General features: G+C 44.3%; 1 protein-coding gene across 2 annotated transcripts in view; it reads right to left on the reverse strand.

Moving 5' to 3' along the window:
* DAPK2 (death associated protein kinase 2) overlaps nucleotides 1–25791 on the reverse strand; it is a 191919-nt gene that overhangs the window by 40815 nt on the left and 125313 nt on the right. Inside the window, exon 3 of one of the 2 annotated variants that reach the window (XM_063926549.1) lies at nucleotides 9947–10168. The exons of the other annotated variant lie outside the window; for it this stretch is intronic. Coding sequence (XP_063782619.1) covers nucleotides 9947–10168 — 222 coding nt within the window. The remainder of the gene's footprint in view (nucleotides 1–9946; nucleotides 10169–25791) is intronic. 2 annotated transcript variants of the gene reach the window in all.

Raw genomic sequence — 25791 nt, forward strand, 5'->3', positions numbered from 1 at the left:
TACGGCGCTGCAAAACACTTGTGGCGCCTTATAAATTGTAATAATATTAAAATGAATAATAATAATGTCAGTAAGATCTACCTGAAGCACAATAACTAAATCCTTATTTAGATAACACAAATTGTCTTATTTATTTGCATTCAATGTGCGGTGGTTTTAAAAGATCTAAACTGCATGGAATTTAAAACCAGCAGCATACAAGAACATCATGCAAAAATCATTTACTTCTAAATTAACCTTTTGCGATACACCCAATTTTAAAAAGCATCTTTGTGGATCCCAGATGTCTGCGGAAAGAGTTGATAATGATACCTGTCACATCTGTGCTCTGGATTCTTTTTTATGCTGTATTTATAGTTGTCCACCTTATATATGTCTAGATGTATTTTTGCAACTACTCTGTCACCTCACTTAGCGATCAGCTGTAAATCAGACACCTTTGTATAGGCATACTTATAACGCATGTCATATGAGCCATAGGGGGTAATTCTGAGTTGATCGCAGCAGGATCTTTGTTAGCAATTGGGCAAAACCATGTGCACTGCAGGGGAGGCAGATGTAACATGTGCAGAGAGAGTTAGATTTGGGTGGGGTGTGTTCAATCTGCAATCTAAATTGCAGTGTAAAATAAAGTAGCCAGTATTTACCCTGCACAGAAACAAAATAACCCACCCAAATCTAACTCTCTCTGCACATGTTATATATGCCTCCCCTTCAGTGCACATGGTTTTGCCCAACTGCTAACAAAAATCCTGCTACGATCAACTCAGAATTACCCCCATAGTTGCCTACTTTTCAGATGTCCTCTCTGGGAAAAGCCCAGAGAGGAGAGACTGCTTGGAAATTTCTGGGAACGATTGTAAGCTTGTGAGCAGGGCCTTCCTACCTCTATGTCTGTCTGTTATTGCACAGTTTTGTTTTATCACTGTTGTTTCCAATTGTAAAGCGCAACGGAATATGCTGCACTATATAAGAAACTGTTATTAATGATAATAATAATAATAATAATAATAATTTCACTTGATATAGACAAAACTAAAGGAAGAAAGACCCATGAACAAACAACAAGTGAAGACAGCCGCAGTAAAGGCCTGGTAAAGCATTACAAAGGAGAAAACCCAGCCTTTGGTGATGTACATGGGCTCCATACATCAGGTAGTCATTGCCTGCGGAGGATTCTCAACAAAGTATTAAAAATGTATATTTTATTTATTATAATTTGTCCAATTACATTGGAGCCCCTGAAAACAGGACTGTGCATAAAAAATGGTTTCAGTTCCTAAACGATTCAACATCTTGAATTAAAGTTGAAAGTCTGCACTTCAATTGAATCTTCATTGTTTCATTTCAAATCCATTGTGGTGGCGTACAGAGCCAAAATGATGAAATTTGTGTCACTGTCCAAATATATATGGACCTAACTATCAGGGGTGTCTTAAGCGAGGAGGGGGTCCGTGTGCAGACTCCGCATGGGCCCCTTCCTCTCCACGGCGCTCTAGGCTCCGACACTGCACCGGAGACTACTGCACATGCGCAGGTCTCCGGAAACATGGCGCACATGGCGGCCATTCTGGAGTGGATTTTGTGCTCGACGGAGGCAGCTGCTGCGTCCGACGTTGGACTCCGGAGAGGTGAGTACTAAAATATGGGTGCAATGTATGCGGTGTGGTGCCCCCCTGGACCCAGCGGCCCATGTGCACCGCACACATTGCCCCCATTATAGAAGTGCCAATGCTAACTGTAGGTCACTGATATCTGCAGTAGTACAATATAAGGTTATTGAGAGTCCATTCTTTACAGTTAATATAACAGCATGACAAGAAGTAGAGGAAGTGAACAGCCTGCAATATCCGCCGAATGAACCACAGACCAATATAGTGCTTCTGTAAATATCAGTCACGTCTCATGGAATAGAAAAGACTGGCTCATCTCCAGACTACAGAAACAATCAGCTGATGCATTGTTCCATATTGTTCATAGACACTTCAGCTGGGTACATTACATCATTGTGAATAATATAAACAAAGGACCAAAGTAATTACTGTAATATAATAATATGTGGTCATATCAGAAATGGACAAAGAGTGCAACGTGTACCCTGAAAAACAAATACTGTTTTCTAAATATAGGTTAATACATCTGCATTTCAAGAGAAGGTAAACTTGTAACCCAGGTTGGGCTAGTTTAGCATTACCTATTACATAAATAAATGATTCTGATATCACTGAACATATTAATTCTATTAACATTTCCATACATTGAAAGAACAAAGTGTGTGCGACTGGTGTTAAATGGGGTTTAAACTAGTGTAATATCTATGTTGCATTTTTATTTAAATGACTTAAGTTATATTGCTTGAGCCTGTGGGCAGAATTCAGATCCTGCTGGACAGATTTCCTGGTCTCTTTGTAGGAACTGCGGCGGCCGGCTTGCGTGACCCCATGGGTCATGTAGCAAGCCGATGATGTGGCTGTTGATCTGATGCTGCATCCTCAAATGCAGAAAGGATCACTAATGCAGACAGGAGGCGTCTACTTATATCAGATGTCGCCTGCATTACCATATAAGTGCATCACTGCTGCCTCTATCCCGATCTACATTAGGTGCTGTGTTTTTAAGCAACATTTCTGTCATTTCCCAGTGTCAATCTAAGCAGTTGGTAATAAATATGTGAAGACATACAGATATGCCCTGATATACTGTGCCAAAAAGCTCCCCTCGGCATGCCTGGTCCCGGGCGACTTGGCCGTGCCGGGAGTGTTTTTCGCTCAGAATGTGCATTTTATTTGCACAAACAAAACAACTGGAGGTGACAAAATTACTTTGCTAGATTGTACTGGTCAATTTCATGTGTAACATTTGTACATCTGTGTGCACGGCATCTGAATCTCTATACAAAGTGCTACAACTTTTTCTCATGCTAGGTTCCATTGTGCTACAGTAGATCTGAGGATTGTGTATGTGATAGGTGCATCCTTATACACCACCGATCCTTGCACCAGCCAGTTTAAGAGCCGGATTAAAAGCCACATGGGCCTGGGGCTGAAAATTATCAAAGGTCTATTGTGAGAAGGGGAGGGGCTGTGACCTGTGCTTTGTCAGTAAGACCAGTGTCATGTGAGCATGTTCCTTCCCTACAGCATCAGCCCCAAAGTCTCCCCAAATTAGTAAACGTAGAAAATTGCAACATTTTGTGAGGAAAATTGAAACTAAATTTGAATATTTATGACTACTGGCCAATTGTGTTGCCAGCTGGAGACCATGTTGTCACGATTATGGGCCTATTTTTATATGGAGGCCTGGAGTGGTAGTCCCATACCTCTGCCCCCTTTGCTGTTATGGTGGAAGCAAATGACTCTTCGACAGTAGGATGCAGCAGTGATGGTGAGAGGGAATCCCTACACCTCGGGAGTGGCAAAGTATAACACTCAGCTACACAGGGGATAATGTCGATATTATCTTAAACCGTACAGCTATACCTCTAAATACACTTTTACCATGGAGCCGCTGCGGCCGCTAGACTTAATACACACGCTACGTACTTTGTACGCTATTTGCGTACAGAGTCCCGTATCTTGTACGGACTTAGCGTACAAACGCCGCGCTGGGGGTACAAAGTACACACAGCGCGCACACACTCTTGATATACTTTAAACCTTATTCGTAATGCAATGCAATTATATTATTACACTCTAAACCTTATGCAGCAAAGCACTGCAATGATGTTACACATTAAACCTTATGCAGCGCTGAAGGTACAAAATACCCGCAGCGCGTACACACCTTATCAATACACTTTTAAACCTTATACAGTTAGGTAATGTAATATGCTTTAAACCCTAGCAGGGAAAAGAGGACACAACACCGATGTGTAGTTAAACACTGGGCTCCGACACCTCAGCATATATATCTGGAAGGGGATAACAATACAATTTATACACTACAATATACAACAGAGTAAATGGCTACAGTCAATGTACATACGTGTGAATATTCGCTTGCGCAACCTGGTCCAGTCCTCCGCTAATCAGGTAGATAGCGTTAAGAGTCTTCTGACCGGCCAGGCAGCAAAAGGCTTTTTATACACTACTTCCAAAAGCAATACAATGGATACTGTAATCTCTTTGTCCATTGGACACAGAGATGCATCTTTACATTACAGGAGAGGTCATAGGTTGATTTGAAAAGGTGGGCGATGTCTTTCCCAACTGCTCTTGTGGGTGGTCTCCTCTGGATTCCCGCCGCATACATAATATACAGTAAATACAGTTTATATCTATATTCTACTTCTGCACATAACTATACGCAGGAACATGTGATCTTTCTCTAACCAACACCGTAATGTTACCCTTAAAATACCCTACAGCTGGATACTAGACATCACCTTATAACCTTAGTCTGTCCCTTCCTATCATGCAAAGGCGAATCCCTTAGTCCTGGAATCATTTAAACTGTTGATACTTGCTGATGTGGTGCAGGGGGGCTATGTGTACAATGTGCACTATTTGGGTTAAATATGTAATGTTTTGATAACCCTCTATGCGCTCACAAACTCCGCCGTAAATACCCATACCACGCGCAGGACCTCGGGAGCGATCATACGCAAATTGCGGATATGTGCACGCACGGCGGAACAAGTGCACGCGCAGCGGGCATGTGTGTGTTGTTAGTACGCGGTGTATGTACTGGAATATTTTTCGACTTTGACACAGGATTAGAGTAGTCTCCCTCCAATTTGTACTGGCTACCATAGAAAGGCCATCCAGTCACAAACCCTTATAGCATTTTTGAATGGTGTCTTTTTCCCTATCACACCGACCGATCTGACCTCCATTCAATCCACTCATGACCCTCACACAATTTTGTTGCATAAACCCACCCATAATGTTAACAAACTTTTGGATATACTTACTTAGTATATATCTGTCACACGACCACAACTCAATTAGCTAAGTAATGAAAAAAATATTCTCTGCCTTGATCACAAGTTATAAACAAAATATTGTTTGTTGCGTCCATGGAATATACTTCATGACAGTACATTCTCTTCATAAGGTTTGGACTCCCTGGTACGGCCTCATCTAGATTGGTACGGCCTCATCTAGAATACAGTGTTCCATTCTAGAGACCATATGTACAGAAGGAAATTAATTAGTGATGAGCGGATTCGGTTTTACTCGGTTTTACTCGGTTCTCAAAACCGAATCTTATTGGCTATCCAAAACACGTGACATCAGTGAGCCAATAAGATTCGGTTTTGAGAACCGAGTAAAACCGAGTAAAACCGAATCCGCTCATCACTAAAATTAATACATTAAAAACAAAGAAAGACAACTAAAATGGTGCATGGATTACAGCATAAAACTTACCTGGAATGACTATAAGATCTTCACATGTAGATTTTGGAGGAGAAGGGAAAGGGAAAACATGATAGAAACTTTCAAATATATCAAGGGTCTTGACAAGGTACAGGAGGGAGACATTCTTCAAAGAAAGTGAAGTATTCATAGCTAACCAAACAATAAGACAGCGCTTCTCACTACAAAGTGAGAAGCGCTGTCTTATTGTTTGGTTAGCTATTTTATCTTTTGGGGAAACTCGGGATCAAGTCCCCTAAGATTAGCTGCCCTCACTTTGTAGGTGACAGCGCCAGGTGTACAGATTTGCATTAAAGTGAAGTATTCAGCTGGGTAGGTACACAAGTAAGACGATATCGGCTTGATATGTCATTTCTGGATGAATCGGAATGACATATCAGGCATATCGCTCACTGTGTATGCCTGATATGCGCACACTCGCGGTCGTATGCATGGCCAACCAGGCGATAGATATCGCATACAGCACCATGCAGTGTAAAGAAGGACAGAGCAAGATGTCACTCTGAACTTCATTACATCGTTTTGACGTGTACGCACGGTACAATATGTCGACCCGTCAGCCAGCATATCATCCAGGTACAAATCGCTTCAGTGTGTACCCAGCTTAAGAACAAGAGGACATGCACAGAAACTGGAGGGAGGTAGGTTCAAGAGAAATTTGAGGAAAAATTACTTCACAGAAAGGGTAGTGGACAAGTGGAAGAGCTTTCGGTCAGAGGTGGTAGAGACTAATACAGTACAGCAATTTAAACATGCATGGGATAGACATAAGGATATCCTTACAAGGAAATAAGGATCAAATATGGTTTGAGGTAACAATATGGATAAAAAGGGGGCAGACTAGATGGGCCAAGTGGTTCTTATCTGCTGTCAAATTCAACGTTCTACTGTATGTATCTATGTCACAACTCGCCTTTGCCTGGAACTACCTGATTTTATATTCTCACCACCTACATCACTACCTGCCTGAGGTGGATGGTCAACCGCCCTCTTTCCCTTTGATAACATCCCCCCCCCACACACACACACACACACACTTTTAGTTCTCCTCACCCTTTCCTAATACACAGCAGTTTTATACTTGTTCCTTCTTATTCATTCCAATCACATTGTAAAAACATTTCGGTCATATATCATTTGTGTTTATGACACAAATAAATGTGCCATAAACACATTTCTTCACCTGTGTGGATGTCTGTTATTGCTCAGTGGAACTAATTTTACAAAGACAGTAGTGCCATCTAATATTGGGGGTAATTCAGAGTTGATCGCAGCATCAAATTTGTTAGCAGTTGGGCAAAACCATGTGCACTGCAGGGGGGGGGGGGGGCAGATATAACATGTGCAGAGAGAGTTAGATTTGGGTGAGGTGTGTTTAAACTGAAATCTAAATTGCAGTGTAAAAATAAATCAGCAGTATTTACCCTGCACAGAATCAAAATAACCCACCCAAATCTAACTTTCTCTGCAAATGTTATATCTGCCCCACCTGCAGTGCACATGGTTTTGCCCAACTGCTAACAAATTTGCTGCTGCGATCAACTCTGAATTACCCCCATTGTGATGTATATTTTATATTGTATACATTGATCACAAAATTTCTTTGTAAACAATATTTGCAGTTTCTCCTTAGGGATAATTGAATAGCCCCGGGAGTGACAATTACTTGTGGTCGCTGATCGCGGATAACTGAATTCCCCCCTAAGTTGTGCTCCATTGCATAACTTGAGCGGAGTCAAGTTCATGATCGGAACCAACTCATAGTGCGCCGAGTATCAATCTGGTTTTTACTTTATTACTGCTCTCCCTGATGTCCCATCAAGATCATACATACCTCAGTGTCTTTCTAAGCTAAACAACAGTGAAAACGCAATCCAAATTCATCCAGTAGTTTTAACGTGATACCGGAACAAACAGACAAAATTTCTGATTTTTTTCTCTCAATTTTATAGTTCATAAACAGTCCCTAGAAGTATACAGTATTTCTCCCACAAAAATTGCTATGTACATACACAATCCTTACAGTTTTATTATATGTATAGATTGTGGGTGCTCTCATTACTTTCTCCGTTATACTATACAACTGGAAATAAGCCATGCACAGACAGAAACAGTGGCAGCACAAATATTGGGGGTGGTCACAGCAACCACTGAGCTGACCCCTATGACCAGAGCCGGCCCTAACCAATATGATGCCCTAGGCAAGATTTTGGCTGGTGCCCCCTAGCACCTCCGCTGGTTCCGCCTCTGACCTTGCACCTCTTTCCCTCACCCATAGCAGTCCTTATTTTGGTGTTTGTGCCCCCTATATTTTAAATAGGAACAGTTCGCACATTTGGCGCACAGCCCAAAAAGGAGTGTGTTTTTGCTGGCAAGAGGCATGACCACACAATAGTAACCCCAATTCCAATTACGCCACACAATACTGTAACTTTATTCACATTTGATCATGTGATAGTGTCCATAATTCATATTACATCCCACAGTAGTATCACTTTACCTTAAACGTTACTCCTCACGGGTGGTCTTCTGTATGCCGGCGGTCGGGCTCCCGGCGCTCAGTATACCGGCGCCGGGAGCCCGACAGCCGGCATACCGACACTTATTTTCCCTCGTGGGGGTCCACGACCCCCATAGAGAGAGAATAAAATAGTGTGGCGCGCGTAGCGCGCCACCGTGCCCGTAGCGTGGCGAGCGCAGCGAGCCCGCAAGGGGCTCATTTGCGCTCGCCACACTGTCGGTAAGCCGGCGGTCGGCCTCCCGGCGCCGGTATGCTGGTCGCCGGGAACCCGACCGCCGGCCAGCCGTAGTGAACCCCTCCTCACAGTAGAGACCCTTATTTACATTACATCACACTGAATTGCTCCTTATTCACATTACACCACACCATATTGCTCTTTATTCACATTAGATGACACAGTAGTGCCCTTTCTATACGCAACGCCACATAGTAGAGCACCTAATACACATAATGCCACACATTAGTAATGCATTTATACACATAATTCCACACAGTAATGCACCTTACACATGAGACACATTATTAATGTCCTTATAAACATAATGTGCCTTACACATTATGACAACCTTTATTAATGCCCTTTTACACATAATGTCCTTTACACATTTGCTGTACATTATTAATGCCCTTATACACTTAATGACACACATAGTGCCCCCTACACATTTGCTGCACATTATTAGTGCCCCTATACACATAATGACACACATACAGTAGTACCCTGTTACACATATGCCACACTTTATTAATGCCCTTATACACATATGTTGCACATTATTAATGCATTTTTACATGACACACATAATGCTCCTTACACATATTCCGAACACTACTGCACAACCAACCCACTCACATGCACACAGCACTCACGCGGCCACTAACACTGTGACCGCTGCCTCTGCTTGGATACAGATGTGTCCTCATATATCTTGCCTCAATGCTAATGTCGGGCACCTTTTTTTTAATGAAAATGCATCTTATTTGCATTGCTATGTGGCTAGGATGTACAAGCAGCTCCTGCTGATTAAACTGATATGCAGCATGCCTATATACTGTGTGAGACTGTGGCTGTATCTGCATATGAAATGCTACACACAGAATATAGGCATGCCGCATATCATTTTAATCAGGAGAAGCTGCTGATGCCACTAGGCATATCAAATGCCCTAGGCAATTGCCTAGTTTGCCTATGCCTATGGCCGGCTCTGCCTATGACTGTTGATGCCGCTTTTATTTCGAGAGCAGCAAATAAACTTTACTTGTTTCTTTAAAATGAGGCTGACCATGAGCGCCAATGGCAAATCTCAATCTTTTGACTGCAGCTTCGGTCCTGCTGATCATTAGCTCATATATAGCACCACATACTGTAGCCTTGGGTGACAAAGGTAAAAAGGGGCTTTACAAGGGGTGGGGGGTAATTACAGAGCAGTGAATTTTTATATACAGTCTGTTTATAGAATGCATCAAATTAATACTGAACATACAATTCCCATCCTGTCATGTTTACTGAAAGTGACAATGAAATGTTTTTCTTGTTAAATACTCTTCTTCAGTTAAGTATCGTAAGAAAATTATAGATTCTGTTCGTAAATGGACAAATATAAGAACATTTCTGGAGGCAAATATTTCAAACCTGAGATTGTCAAACTCCCTAGATGTACTGAATGTGACTGCACTGTATACTGTACCTCTACCATCGGTCCACAGTGTGCACACGACACTATGTGAAAGGTTTCATGTAAAAGGATGGGGAGGAAGTTATAGGAAGGAAGAATTGTTTCATTTCCTACTGCAATATGACTTGTCCAGATCTTCCTGTGTCTACATTTAATGTTTCCTTCATTTGAACATTAATGTGTCTGGTGATGACATCATTTACATACAGAACATAGATAAATGTTTCTGTAACTGCAGTTATGTTCCAAGAAACATGTCATGTTCATAAACCACTTCAACCATATTATAATACACTTAATGAACATGGCACTCGGTCACATCTCATTGTACCAAAAAGACAACCCTTTCATTGATAACTCTTGAAACTCACAACTCCAGGATGAGGACAACATCAGTCTTGTTTTCATAAACATCCTGCAAAGTGATGATGTTAGGATGCTGGATATCCCGCAGGATGTTCACCTCTCGCTCAATCTCCTCCCGGGTCACCCCTCTACGGCTGGTACGACTCTGTCTCTTCTTGATGAATTTTGCAGCATAATCTACCCCAGTCTTCTTCTCTCTGCATCTTTTTACAATGGCAAACTGTCCACTAGAGAAACAGAGAGAACATTCAGAACAGGATTGTCACTTTGCAGCACAATGCTCGGGCACCTGAGGGCCGTCACCTTTCAGTTTAGCAGTTCTCAGCACACTTAGACAGATCATGCATGCTGTTGTGTTAACACATAATGGGCCTGATTCAGGTGGTTTACGCACAACTCAGATGTTTACAGATCGCTCTATGCGCAGAAGCTGTACGGCGCAGGTGCCTATCTCTGTTGACGATCTCGCTGCGGCCGCTCGGAGGGTGGAGCTGTAACAGTTTTTCAAAATGGAGGCATCGCCCCATTTTGTAGGTGTGCTGAGGCCAGGATCTGCAACTCCCGATGCAGATTTTTTTGCCCCAGCAGAGGAGTTCCCTCACCCATTCTGAGTAAGCTTAGATAGTCATGATGATGATCCAATACTGCGTCTTCGGACGCAGCACTTGGATGTGCAATGCCAGCATAAGTGTCTTTTTTCTTCAGACGCCTCCTGCGGCATTAGCATATTTTCGCATCGCTGCTACGTCCAAAGACACCGCAGCAATACACATAGCGCCCACATCTGAATCAGGCCCAATGTATGATATGACATTTAAAAATGCTCCTCAAAATGTTTACCACACTCATCCCTACACAAAACAAAGCTTTACACACCATGACCTCAACATAGCTGCACATATAAACTCACACAGCTTGTTCATACTTCTAATATAAGCATGGTTGCTTCAGGCAGTGGTGCAAGTATGCGGGTATGGAGTACCTGTAAGAACTTGGCAGTGGGTACTCAGTACCACCTGCCACACACTTTGCACCCGTGACCGCCATTACCACAATTATAATGCACCACAAAGCAACAAGACCATGGTGCTTGGTAGCATGACGGCGCCTCCCACTTTGTCAGGGTTACTGTGGCACGACGGTGACGTCATGACGTCACATCACACTTCCTCCTCTGGCGACTGTGGCTGGCGTGAAGAGAGGAGCCTGATTGAACTTTCCAGCAGCATCCCTTGCTGGGAGCAGCAGTGCAGCTGTTTCCATTCACTCGGCTCGTATGATGCATCAGCACTGAGCAGCTTTTGTTCTTCACAGGCTGGGCTTCTGGGCTTGTCTCTTGCATCACTGTGTGGGGTAATTCATTTCTAATATAATGTGGACTCTACTGTATATTTCTATTATTATAGGGGTATTACTATATATTTCTATTATACCAGGGGCACTACTACAGTATATTTCCTGTTATAATGGAGGCATTACTATATAATGTTATTAAATTGAGGTCATTACTATATATATTTATTATACTGGGGGTATCACTATATATTTCTATTATACTGGAGGCATTACTATATATTTCTAGCCTTGCCTCCAGAGTGAAAAAAGAAAAGCGGCTGTGTCATGTGGCAATGTCGCTAGTGTCATGTAGCCACTCCCATTAGTGCCATGTGGCCACGCCCCTTCACAACACATGACCACGCCCATTTTCTGGCACTCAGTACCACTAAGAAAATATTTCTACTTGCACCACTGGCTTCAGGTCACTTTATTTCATACAGACTACAGTTGTTAGACTTCACATTAGTACTAGTAGTTGTACAGGGCCACACATGTACACACAAGGAGAAGTTAAAGCAATGAGGTCACCTACAAAGAGCACTACTTTTAATACGTATATTCAAACAAGTTCACAGTTTATCTGTGCAGCTGATGTGCAAAGTCATTGTAAAGGTGGAACAAAAAAGCTAATTACTTCTGCAGGAAATTACTACCACAAAGCTGCTTCACTTTCCATCCACCACCAATTAATTTATACATACTGTATACATTTTTCTCGCAATATGCTGCTTGACTAGTATATATTTATGGCTGATATATTCTCTAAAAAGACATTTCCGTTAACTGTTTTAAATACACTTGTTTACATGCATACATATAGGCCCTCATAACGAGTTGTTCGCTCGCTAGCTGCTTTTAGCAGCATTGCACACACTAGGCCGCCGCCCTCTGGTTAGTGTATCTTAGCTTAGCAGAATTGCGAACGAAAGATTAGCAGAATTGCTACTAAATAATTCTTTGCAGTTTCTGAGTAGCTCCGGACCTACTCACAGATTGCGATCAGCTCAGTTTGTTTAGTTATTGGTTTGACGTCACAAACACGCCCTGCGTTCGGCCAGCCACTCCCCCGTTTCTCCAACCACTCCCGCGTTTTTCCCTGACACGCCTGCATTTTTTTTGCAAACGCCGGGAAAACACTGAGTTACCACTCAGAAACGCCCCTTTCCTGTCAATCATTTACCGAACAGCAGTGCGACTGAAATGCGCTGCAGAATCCACAGCAAATCCGCTAAGTTCTTAGTTAAATAACTAAGCGCATGCGCCCTGCGTGCCTTGCACATGCGCAGTTTGCAACAAATCGCAGCATAGCGAAAATCGGCAACGAGCGAACAACTCGGAATGACCCCCATAGTGAGGACTAATTGCACTGGCTGTAGATGGAAAGATACTGAAGTCCACATTCTGGAAAGCTGTGTGGCACCCACAATATCAGGAGTGTTTTCAAATATATGTAATATAAAAGTCCAATTCCAATTTTTATTATTTAAAAATCTTACAAAACTATTTTTATGTAAATTGGGTTCATTGTCAAAGACTGTGCCTACTCCACAGCAGAAAACTAAGCAATCCCATCCAGCCTGGTCCAGCCAACGTTACACAAAAGTTTTACTGACCTGGCAAATAAACATAATTATATTCCATGCTCCCAATCCATGCTCTGTCCTTTACAAATAGGCACATAGGGCCTGATTAGAGATGAATAATGCCACATTTGCATATGAGCAAAGATGTATTTGCAAACTTGCCTTTCAATATTTGTATTTGGCGTTGAATGCATGTTTGTTTACTCATTTTAAGAAAACCTCCAAAATGCAAGTAGATTAAATCAGATCCTTAACACAGAAGCAAATAAGCCCATTCTGTCCCATCTGTATAGCAAGATTAATTTTTTCTTCTTCAGTTTCATCACTTGCATTAAAGTGACATCATGCCTTCCTACGTACTTCACAATGTTCTGATAACAACATGTGTGTCATCCGATAGTAAACAGGAGTTTCCCTTCCATATCACCTCTCACCTTGTTCATTTCTTAGAGTTTAACTGCAGGTACTAACTCGCATTCCCTGTAACACTTTCAATACTGAAAAAAAAAAAACAGTTGAGCAAATGCAGCTTACAGCCCCAGAAGACCATACCTGCCTACTTTTGAAATAGCATTTCAGGAAGGTTGCGTAAGCAGCATCTATGCAGGTTGTGCTGAGAGGGCATGTGCTACTCCATCTGGGAGATCTATTGCTGCACTCTACTATTTTCTTATATTTGAAAACATCCACTCGTCTAAAGGTGGGTACACACTAGTAGATATATCTGCAGATCAATTGATCTGCAGATACATCTATGTACGGATCGGGCAGTGTGCTGTGCATACACACTGCCCGATCCGTCGGTGGACTGACGTCATGAACTGGGCGGGCGCCCGCCCAGTTCACCTGGGCGGGCGCCCAGGTACACACACACACGCCCAGGTACACACACAGCGCCCCGTACACACACAGCGACGCGCCAATATATCGTTAGATATATTGGCCGTCGGCTGTGCTGCGCAGCCGACGCGGTACGTCTGTGAACGACGGAGTTCACAGACGTATCGCCCGTACACACTGGCCGACGGTCCCGCGATGTATCGGCCGTTCAAGAGAACGGCCGATATATCGACCAGTGTGTACGGGCCTTAACTCTATCCTTTCCACCAGGTTTTAGCAGTTCATCACACATTCTCTATAATTCCCCATACTTCCTTGGGACATAGCTGCCTTTTCTTCAGGAACAGCCAGTACAAATCCAAAAATGGAGTGTTGCTCCTGACCGCTTGGAAGAGGGGACAAGTCTCCAAGAGCCTGCTGCCACCCACACGATGCCGCCCACTTACCGAGCAAAGCCCAGGCTGTCAATTACAAAATTTGCCCACTTTGCAAAGTTGGTAATCGTGGCATTGTGTAGTGGGGGGCAGGGCCACAATGACACACTCCCATCATCATGCCCACTGCCTGCCCACTGTTCCCTCTCTTTTTTTTTTTTTTGAAGACTGTTTATTGAAGAATTTTAGTAGAATACAATATGTAAACAGTTGGAGGGGGGAGGGTTAGCCAAAAGGAAAAAGGGAGTAAGGGGAACAGAGGGAAGTGCAGGATCATACAATATAATAAGAAATATACAGTCAAGTGGAAAAGACAACAAATCATCATAGCACAAGTATAAAACAACTAATGCTTTCAAGGTAGATATCTCAGGGCATAATACGTGAGAGCAAATGTAGATAAGAGATACAGTACATGACCCACGAAGTATCAATCCGTTTCAAAAGCCATATGTCAGAGGTGGAGGGGCTCTATGATAAGCCAACCAGGGGGCCCATGATTCTGTGAAAGGTGATGCTTTACAGTTGACTACACTGGACAGGAATTCCATATGATACGTGTCCCATATAGCTGCAGAAATGGCTGCCATAGATGGAACAGTGTGGGATTTCCAAAGGCAAGCAATTTTAAATTTTGTTGCGTTAAGAATATGCCACACGAGCTTCAGGTAGGTTTAGCTGTCCCAGGGATAGTCCGGTGAAATAGAAAGAAAGAAGGGGAAAAGGGTATATCAACCTCAGTAACTCGTGACATCAATCTGCAAATGGCTTTCCAAAGCGGGACTAGTTTAAAACAGTCCCAGAATATATGGAGCAGGATTCCCTTCAATCCACAACCCCTCCAACAGAGATCTGAGGTGGTGGACAATGCACGATGTAATCGGGTCGGGACTAAGTACCAGCGAACCAAAATGTTAAATGCGTTTTCTCTGTGTCTGATTGAGGTAGTAGAGGAAACCAAATTCTGCCTTATCTGATCCCAGATATCAGGCCCCATTTGTTCTTGTAGATCAGTCTCCCAAGAAGTCTCGTGCGGGGCTAATGAGGGAAGGTTATAATTAAGGAGGAGGCGATATATAGTTGAAATGAGGCCTTTAGAGGAAACGTATGTAAGGGGGCAATGTCAGTTATGAAAATTAAATCTCTACAAGGCCAGTGTTTGAAAATCCGTCTGTCTCTACCTTCAAGGAAAGCCGGGTTATTCCATAGGGGCGAAAGAGCGGGGGGCATGAAACTAATCCAAAACTCCTAGTAAATCTATCCCACAATAAAACAGTGAAGGCAATAGGTGGGAAGGCAGACCAGCCCGGGGATCTTTGAGTATGGGGCACCCATAGAAGGGAGGAAACTGAGAGCATGAGTTACTGCCGACTTTAACTGCACCCATCTACATGAAGAAGTATTCGAATGCCATAGCACAGCCTGGGAGAGATGAGCCACATAGAAATACAATTTCAGTGTTTGGGACGCCTAAGCCCTCTTTCCTGGTTCCATTATATAGAGTTTTGAAACGTACTCGAGGCCGTTTACCAGACCATAAAAAGCATGAGAATTTTCTCTGTAAATTTTGAAAAACATGTGAGGAATTCATAACTGGGAGAGCTTGAAAAAGATACAACAAATATTCATTTTCAGAGCGTTAGCCCGTCCTATCCATTAAATAAATTGACCTGACCACTTATGTATATTAGCAGAGAGAGAATCAATTAAACTAGGCTAATTAGCTGCATACAGTTGAGAATATTGTCTGGTGAGATAAATACCTACGTTTTTCAGATGGGATTTTTTCCAGTCAAATTCAAAACTGTTTGCCAATGAGGCTTTTAAAGAGGAATCAAGGTGAAGATCTGAAGGGCCCTACTCACTGGCCGACCCGCCGCCGAGCAGCCCGACGGCGGATACGGCCGACGAGCGACCCGGCGGCGGGGGGGGCAGTGACGGGGGGAGTGAAGTTTCTTCACTCCCCCCGTCACGCGGCTGCATTGAAGTGCAGGCAAATATGGACGAGATCGTCCATATTGGCCTGCATGCACAGCCGACGGGAGACCAGCGATGAACGAGCGCGGGGCCGCGCATTGTTCATCGCAGGAGTCTCCACACTGAAAGATATGAACGAGTTCTCGTTCATTTATGAACGAGATCGTTCATATCTTTCAAAAAATCGGCCAGTGTGTAGGGCCCTTAAGACTTCCGTTTCCGTTTTGGAGAAATTAGAGGTTTTGAGAGAGTAAGTACAGTAGGATGTCGTCCACGTAAAGAATTTTTTTAAATTCAATAGAGCCAATTGTAACACCTGAAATATCAGGACACTTGCGGATTTTAGAGGCCAAGGATACAACCATTAAGGTAAATATTAAGGGCGATAATGGGCAACCCTGTCTGGTACCGTTCTTAGTTGGAAAAGATTGTGACATTGGGGGTGATTCTGAGGTGTTCGCTCGCTAGCTGCTTTTAGCAGCATTGCACACGCTAAGCCGCCGCCCTCTGGGAGTGTATCTTAGCTTAGCAGAATTGCGAACGAAAGATGAGCAGAATTGTGAATACAAATTTCTTAGCAGTTTCTGAGTAGCTCCAGACTTACTCAGCCATTGCGACCAGCTCAGTCCTTTTCATTCCTGGTTTGACGTCACAAACACACCCAGCGTTTGCCCAACCACTCCCCCGTTTCTCCAGCCACTCCTGCGTTTTGCAACTCGAACGCCTGCGTTTTTCCGCACACTCCCATAAAACGGACAGTTTCCGCCCAGAAACACCCACTTCATGTCAATCACACTACGATCAGCACAGCTGTCAGGAATCGACTCACCACAGCCACATCTGTCCGTCAGTGCGGACTCCGTCCGGGGTCCCTACGTTCTGCTGTCGTCCGCCCCTCTGCCGCCAGACGTCATCCTGGGCCTAGGAACGCTCCTGTAACAGCGGGCGTGTGAGCACGCCGCATTCTCGCCGGGCCGCGGCATGGGCGCCGCCATGACAGTCTCCATCGGTCAGAGTACGGCGGCCAATCCGGAGCTTGGCCGCACCTCCTTTTCCCACTCCAACCAATGTCTGCACACCAGGGGGTATATCAGGAGCTGCAGGGTGAGCCTGTGGTTGTCCTGAACTTTGTGTCACTCCTGCGACCCATGTGCCTGGATTCCTCCGTGTTCCTGGTTACCTTCCTGTATCCTCCGTGTTCCTGGTTACCTACCTGTTCCTCCGTGTTCCTGGTTACCTTCCTGCATTTCCGTGGAACTACAAGCATCAGCAATTCCTGCATTTGTATTTGGCTCCACACCTATCTACAACCACTGTGTGCTTCAGCCTCAGCAGTAGAGACTCTCTCCAGGTGCATTCCATCACCTCACCTGTGAAGCAGCTTGCTAGCTGCCTGTGCCTAACGAACTACACTGTGGACTTCCACCTGAGTCTCCGGCATCTGCTACAAGGTTTGCTACACATTTATTACCACCTCTGCTGGCTCCACGTTTTAAACCATTCTGGTTCTCACACCAGTGAACTTATCCATCATTACCATTTCCTCCATAGACTCTCAGCTTCCAAGCTGCACCATTTCCATTGCATACTTTTTATTGTTTATTCCTGCACGTTATTCTGCTGCCTTATTGTGTGAACTTTTATGTTAATAAAACACCATTGCGCTGATGCGCAGAAACCCAATCCAGCCTCCTCACTTCTTCCATCCTACCTCCACTGACCCACTAGCGGGACACAAGCAAAACCGAACCTGACAACAGCGATGAAAAAGCTTTATTATGCCGTGAGTAAAATACCTAACTTTTGTGTAAAATAACTAAGCGCATGCGCTCTGCGAACCCTGCGCATGCGCAGTAAGCGAGTAATCACAGTATAGCGAAAATCGGTAACGAGCGAACAACTCGGAATGACACCCATTATCCCATTCACTAAAACACACGCGGTTGGAGAGTCATAAAGGGACCTAATACCTGTGAGAAAGCAATCCGTTAAGCCAAAGCATTGTAAAGTCCTATCCATATAAAGCTATGATATGCGAGCAAACGCTTTTTCTGCATCTAGAACCATAACTAAAGATGGGATTTTGAGAGAGTCAGAGAAGTGAATGGTATCCACTGCCCGTCTAATATTATCAAAGGCTTGTCTTCCAGGGATGAATTCGACCTGGTCCGGATGAACCAGGGAGGAAATCACCCTAGCAAGTCTATTAGCCAAGATTTCCGCAAATAATTTTAAGTCGGAGTTCAAAAGTGAGATCGGACGGTAGCTACCACACACGGTAAGATCGCGATCAGGCTTTGGGATGACAACAATTTCTGCTCTTGTAGTTGCGCTATCGAAGGGTGTGCCCGTTAAGACAGCATTAAAAAACGTTTTTAGCACTGGGACCAGTATTTTACTAAACTTCTTATAATAAATTGCAGGAAGGCCATCAGGGCAGGGCGCTGATGTATTTCTAAGTGATTTAATTGTAAACCCGATCTACAGTCAGAGATTGAGCTTGCGAGTCAGAGAGGGCGGGAAGGAAGCAGCTAGAGAGAAACTCCTCTATACGTTCCTGTAAGCGTAAATTGCTCTCTGGACTAGGAAAACTATATAGAGAGTGATAGAACTCTTTAAAACATTGAACTATCCTCTGTGGGTCATAAGTTAGGTTATGTTGTGAATCTTTCAATAGGAGAATTCTATTTCTCTGTTTCCGAGCACGGAGACGAGCTGCTAGGAGTGAGTCAGCTTTGTCTCCTTTAGAATAAAATTTATGTTGCAACCATCTCATGGTCTTAGCCGCTTAGCGGAGAGGATCTGATACAGTTAGCCTTTCAAAGCTAGGAGTTTACTGTAGACAGATCTTTTAGGAGACTGCTGATGTGCAGACGTCAACCCAGCTATTTGTTGTTCTAGGTCCTCCACCACCTGCTTTTCTTTAAATTTTTGGGTTTTAGCTTAAGATATAAAGTGACCTCGTATGGAGGCTTTATGAGCCTCCCACACGATGGCTGGAGAGATCTCATCAGTTGTATTCAAAGCAAAAAACTCTTCCAATGCTTTGTCAGTTTGGGTAATATAATCTTTTTTCAACAGAAGGGAAGAATTTAACCTCCATCAAAATGTCGAACTAGTCCAAGTGGAGGAGATAGCAAGGGAGACAGCTAGGTGGTCAGACCACACAACGGTAGTAATCCAGGCTTTAGATAAGTCATGGACCAAGTTAGTGTCTATTAAGAAAAGGTCAATCCTGGAGTGTAAGGCATGAGGTATCGAGTAATGGGTATAAGTGCATTCAGAGGGATGTAAAACTCTCCATGCGTCAAAGTAACCCTGTGAGGCTATAGATTTTGCGAGTCTTTTGGACTCTTTGACAGTAGAGGAGCTCGGAGCACGAGATTGGGTACGGTCCCAATGCAGATCAGGGACTGCATTGAAGTCACCCCCTATAACTACCCGGCCCTTAATCATTTTGTCAAGTCAGGGGAAAAACGTTGTGAAAGGCACCTTGCTCCATATTGGGGGCATACACTGAGGCAACTGTTAAGTATGAATGACCAAGATGCAGTACAACTATATTAAACCGACCCTTGGGATCAAAGAAGGAGTTTTCTGTTGTGTATGTGAGCGTATTGAGAAGAAGGATGGCAGTACCTTTCTTTTTTTTGGGTGTAGTAGTGTAAAAAGTCTGAGGATATGTTCGAGAGGCTAGTGAAGGGTGGGTAGTTTTAAAGTGCGTCTCCTGTAAAAGAACTTTATCAGCTTTCTGCCATTCACATTTAACGTTAGAATATTCAAAGTCATGGAGGGTACCAGTGATGGAATTGACTAAAAAGGAGTCTGATGATCTGTGTAATCGTATAACGCTGCACTAAAACAGGACTTGAGGAACAGGGCAAAGTAAGGGTAAGACACAGAAGGAAAGGCGGCCAGGAGTCCAACCCAGAAACCAAGATAAGTCGCAGTCTTATAGACAGGACAAACAACACCGGAGGAAACCCCTGACCATCTAGGGGGGGTTTAGAGCGTTGTGCTCGGGAGGCTGCTAGGGAGAAGAAGGAGAGCCCACCCAAAACAAACCAAAGCAGCGCCCAAAACGGAAAACCTAACATATATGAGAAAAAATTTACAAGGCAGGGCAGGGTTACCCAAGCAATATAAACTTAATATATCAATGATACAAGCGGAATAAGAGCATCCAGGTTAATACCTCATATTCAAAGATACGTTAAGAAAAAAAGCAACATAATATAGTAAAGAGAATCAAGTATCAATATCACAGTAAAATGGATGTATATGAACAATTACAAAAGGAAGCTATTAGCAGCTGACAGGAAACTGTTACGCGAGATAAATGAACTAAGCAATGCATCCCTGAGCAGAGGCACGAGACCAACCCACATGCAGTAGTATACCGTATATTGAAACCAAGCGAGTGAGTAGGACTAAGAGTATAAGGCAATGCGGTGAGTAAGCCCCATATCTCCGTCCAGGGGGCAGACACTAAACAGAAGTAAAAACAAACTAAATTTATAATTGTCAAGGATAGCAGCCGGATAGCTATAGTCTGTACATCCGTAACCTGTAAGTAACCTGAGGAACCAGTAAAAACCAGCTCACGAAGTTGACCATTCAACTCGTGGAGGGGTTGTCGAGCTGGAACTTCTTGGAGAGTCAGGAGATGGTGTTGAGGGAGGAGCCGAAAAGAGTCTCAGTCTTCTAAGAGTATCGGTCCCCCATCAGGAGTCTTCACTGTGTGATTTCGGCCGTTGAAAGAGAACTGAAGAGTGATTGGAAAACCCCATCTATACAGAATTCTGCGATTACGGAGAGCTTTAGTGACGGGCAACATTTCTCTTCTTTTTTTCAAAGTAGAATGGGCTAAATCCTGAAACATGAGGAGGTGGGAAGCTTTATAGGGTATCGCTGGAATTCCCCGGCATGCTGCAAGCACTTTTGTTTTAACATGGAAAAAATGCATCCTTAGGATAACATCTCTCGGAGGTTGGTCTGGCGGCGGTCTTGCTCGAAGGGCTCTATGATCATCAGTGAGATTCGGGAGGAGTTGATGGAACAAACTGTTGAGATAGGCAGGGAGAGCATCATTGTCAATAGACTCAGGAATGTTTCGTATGCGTAGATTGTTCATGCATGAGCGATTTTCAAGGTCCTCTACATGCTCATACAGAAATTCAACTTCTGTACGTAGGTCTGAAACCTCATGAGTGAGAACATCTTTTTCTGTTCCAAAGCATACGTACGAGTACCCAGGGAAGGGATCTCCGCCTTAAGGTCTTGTATTGCTGCACGCAACTCCACTCTGAACGTGGTAGCTATCCGTTGCACTAGAGAATCGTAAGCTTCAGAGTCAGTAGGTACAGTAGAGCTAGACCCAGGTGGGGATGCATTAGGGTCCTGGGAGGATACTGGTGAAACAGGTTGTTGATTTGCATTTTTCCCCGTTTAGGGACAAAAAAGGAGGTTGAGTCCCCAGGGGGCGCCTTGCGATTCCTATTAGCCATGTCCAGGGTTGCTTCAGAATGTAAGCCTTAGAAATTAAAGAATACCCTGTCCGTCCCCTATCCCCTCCTGTAGAGTGTGCGGAGGATGGTGACTCAGCTGGATATGAGGAGGGGAGAACAGGGTATGCCCATAAGCCTTGAATTAAATGAATGAACAATCACATGGGTCCAAAGTACGATTAGATCCTAGGGAGAGAGTCCCAGGACAGCTGTGGATGTAGCCGTAAGTGAAAGCCAACAATGCCCAGAGGGAAATAGTACAGTTTAATTCAGAACGTCCAATAGGTTGTAGAGCGTCCATATCTGAGGCGGCTATATCCAAGCTGCTCACACGTTAAGATTGATAGAGTCCCCAGGAAGGAAGCTGAATAGAAGAGCAGGGAGACCTAGCCAGCAGCGTCTCACATCTGAAATATCCGGAAAGTGGAGACTCACTGTTCTGAAATAACACTGTAGGCTGGAATAGGACAGTTCTGAGGGATACTCGTGAGGATATATAGCTATGTCCCTTGTACTGATACAGGAAAAACAAAATACTGTATTGCGTGCAGAAGAGAAAAAAAGGGAATAAAGTCACAGAGCAGTGCAGGGCCTGGCTTATAAAGTACTCACAGGGCCACAAGCTGGCCATGCTTATCTGTATACATCAGCGTAGCAACCCTCACCGGGTGAAGATGTAGGCAGTTGCTGTGTAAACTGCCGTTTAGGTCCAGGGAGGGTCCCACAAGCCACGGATGCCTTTCGCCTGTGCAGGACCAGGGAGAAGTAGCTCCATCAACCTGTGCAGTGCCCTTGGGGTAGTGAGGATCAGTGCAGGTAACTGAGAGATCCAGACAGAGTCTGGCCAGTAACCAGCCCCTCACACAGCAGGCCAGCACACAGTTCTGTTTAGACACAGGACAAGATGGTTGTGATCAATATGGCCGCCGCGGTTCCCGGCAGACGGTCCCGCTGCTGAGTCCCACAATCTGGCGCATTCCAAACCCAGAGTCCCGATTGAGTTCTTCGACGGGGATGCAAATAGTACTTGCAGGTGGCAGTGAAAAGAGGTACGAGTCCTGTGTGCGTGTCTCCCCACTCTGCGAGTGGCCCCTCGCTCTGGAGCACAACTCCCAGGTGCAGGGGAGAACCTCAGGTTCTGGCTTCTACACTTCAATCGGCCGCAACCTGCAGGAACAGATCGTGGCACTGGACGTCCAGTTCGAGGGGGCCCCAAGGAGGCTGAGGTATCCGGCAAATGATCCCCGGAGGGGCAATAAGAGGGTATGAGGGGAATTTAGTAGAGTGAGAGTGGGAGCTCAGTGAAAGCGCGACCTCACTCTGTTTCAGCTAGGTCATGGCTGGCTCCCTTCTATGTCTATACGCAGAGACTAATCCGTCTCAAATGATATGGCCAGCAGGTCTGAAAACATCAGGGGGTACTTTCTGGAGGTCACTCGGGTGTTCCCAGCTTGTGACAGACCCTGGAAATCTATCCCACAGTTTATAGGTAAAAGCAGCGTCCAGACCCTTGCTGACGGGGGTTAAGAAGGGCTCTCACCGGTCCACTCACCGGGCTTCAGAGAAGCTGTGCTCGCAGGAGAGCGGCCGTTGTCAGGCGGCCCCGCTCTGTCAGTTCCGGCCGCGGTCACGCGGAGCCTCCTGCTGTTCCTTCTTAATGGAAAACAAGGTGGATACACTGCTCCTAAGGTCTACCTTCTACTTACATACAGTATATGCCTATCAACAAAACTACACCAACATACATCTCTTAACTTATTTATATCTCCCAACTCACCTCCCTCCATTCTGTGCAGGATCTGTGTCACTCATCCACACTGATTACCCATTCACAGTCATAGGAAGTCCATAAGTTGTGCAAAACTTTCTTCCAGCCTCCAAAATGTTAAGTGTTCCCTGAAAACACTCACACAACACTTAAAACCACACCAGGATTGCTGATTGACGGTTATGAGCCACTACGAGCACATGGACGCTCACAACCTTTCTGGAATGCCGGAGCATGGCATCAATAGCCCCTTGGCATGCTGGTCCTAGCCATCACCAGTAGACCGGAATGCCAGCGTGTGGAGAGCAGTGGCTGGACTGAGGTTGTCCCAGCTGGTTCTAATTAGCTCCACACCTGCAGCACATTCTTTATTCAGGGGTCTTGTCTCTGTTAAAGCATACCGATAGGCCTTTGTGCGTGATAAAAGGCAGGCAGTCCTTAGCCAGATATACAGTAGCTTCATGCCCTGGTGTTTAGCTGGTGCCTTGGTGAAAATTCTGTGCTGCCTCAGTCCGGGTTTCAGTTTGCCCATTGTGCTTGGTCTACAGTCTCCTGCCTATTGTCTCACCAGTTTTGTCTGAACAATTCCTTCAGTGCTGTATCTGGGTCCTGCCAGAATATAATTTGCAGCCACTGCAAGTTTATTTGCAACTACATCACAGTCCTGCTAAGTTAACAACTGCAAGTGTACTTCATTTACTATAGCCTATTTCCTGCGGTCACTTGGTTACTTGTTTAAGCTCTTACTACACTGAGTTAAGTCCTGGTGGCATCCAGGTAATCATGAGAGCATCTTTCTCTATGGGAAAAGGGCGGCTGTTAAAGGTGAAGACCTCTGTAACACGGTTCTAAGGGCTGTAACACACACTCCGGTTTTTCCCGGATGGCAAATAGCCGGACAAACTTTGTCCGGCTTTTTGCCATCCGGGAGAAACCGGCAGAGTCGCTCACACAGGACGGCTTTGAGCCGTGTGCGATGCTGTGCGCATGCGCAGCATCAGACACGGCTTCAGAAAAAACCGTTGTGTGTGAAAGCTCCCCTTCACACACACGGTTCACTGGCTCCAAAGACGGCCCGGCGGCCGCCCGGCCGCCGGACCTTCCAGTGGTGAGACCCGGCTGCAACCCGGCAGCCGGGCCGGGGCCGTGCAGTGTGAAGGGACCCTAGCCCTCACACTGTTAACTACAATGCCGGCACGGGAAAAAGCCGTCCGGCTTTTTCCCGGCCGGCAAAAGCCGGGTAGTGTGTTTCAGCGCTAACAGTCTTACGCAGTTTCTCAAGTGTACCATAACAGTGACTGGATCATATAGATCACCAAGAACCTTTTGCCTAATCAATCTGGCTGTAACAATCTGCAATGTGTAGAACTTATCCTCTAGAATCAAATTTCTACAGTATTTTCCTACAGATTCTAAACTTGCGAGCAAATCCCTCTTTCTGAGTTTCATTTTATTACAATTTTGTTTACAACTGCAAAGCGCAATGTAATATGCTGATGCAATAAATTGAATCTGAGAGGATGTCTCTTTGCCTTTCAGGATAATGGTGGTGAAACCCTGGGGCATAGCACTCTAAATTGAACTACAGATGTGTCCTCCTACAGTATATCCTTGCTGCAATCACGTTAAACAGCCCTTCTAGTCACGCCTAGTCGTGAGTTCGTTTACTAATGCCAGACGTCTTTTTGTACATTTTCCTCTGAAAATGTGTCTTATTTGCATCGCTATGTGAATAACTCAGTAGACTCTGCTTAGTAAAATGATATGCGGCATGCCTATATTCTGTGTGTGTAACTGTGGCTGTATCTGCATACAAAATGCTATGCTATAGCGATTTCCTGGATTTTAGGCAAAATAAGATGTTAGCAGAGCTACCCGAGAACTCCTGGCTCACTCACGCTTGGCATCTGCCGATGCATGGGGTATTGAGGCTAGATGTATGAGGACCCATCTGTAACTGGGAACTGTGGGACTTTCTCAAATACTGCTGGAGGTACATCTTGTTGTATACAGTAGATATTTTTGTAAAGCAAATTTTTTTTTTTTTTTATGAACATCCTCCTCTGTGGAACTAAAGTAGTCTGCAAATGCCACAATCTATTTTTCCTTTTGATACATTAGTGTAACTGAAAGCCTTAAAACTGCCAAGCTTTGGTTACATAGAAAAAATTAAGTTGTAACTTATTATACTCAAGTGAATTTTCTTTTCCTTTTTTAGGGACACATAGGGCTTTATATTAAAAACAAGCAAAGTGGAATAAATTAATGTTATTTTAGTAGTAATATACAGTTCTACCCCCTAAACTTATTCTGCAACCTTTATTATTCATTGGTCTCAGACTTCATTACAGGGGCATCTTTTTATGCAATTGCAGTCAAATACCGGCTGGAATTAGACTGTTT

Source organism: Pseudophryne corroboree, chromosome 6, assembly GCF_028390025.1.
Source record: "Pseudophryne corroboree isolate aPseCor3 chromosome 6, aPseCor3.hap2, whole genome shotgun sequence".
Classification (NCBI taxonomy): domain Eukaryota; kingdom Metazoa; phylum Chordata; class Amphibia; order Anura; family Myobatrachidae; genus Pseudophryne; species Pseudophryne corroboree.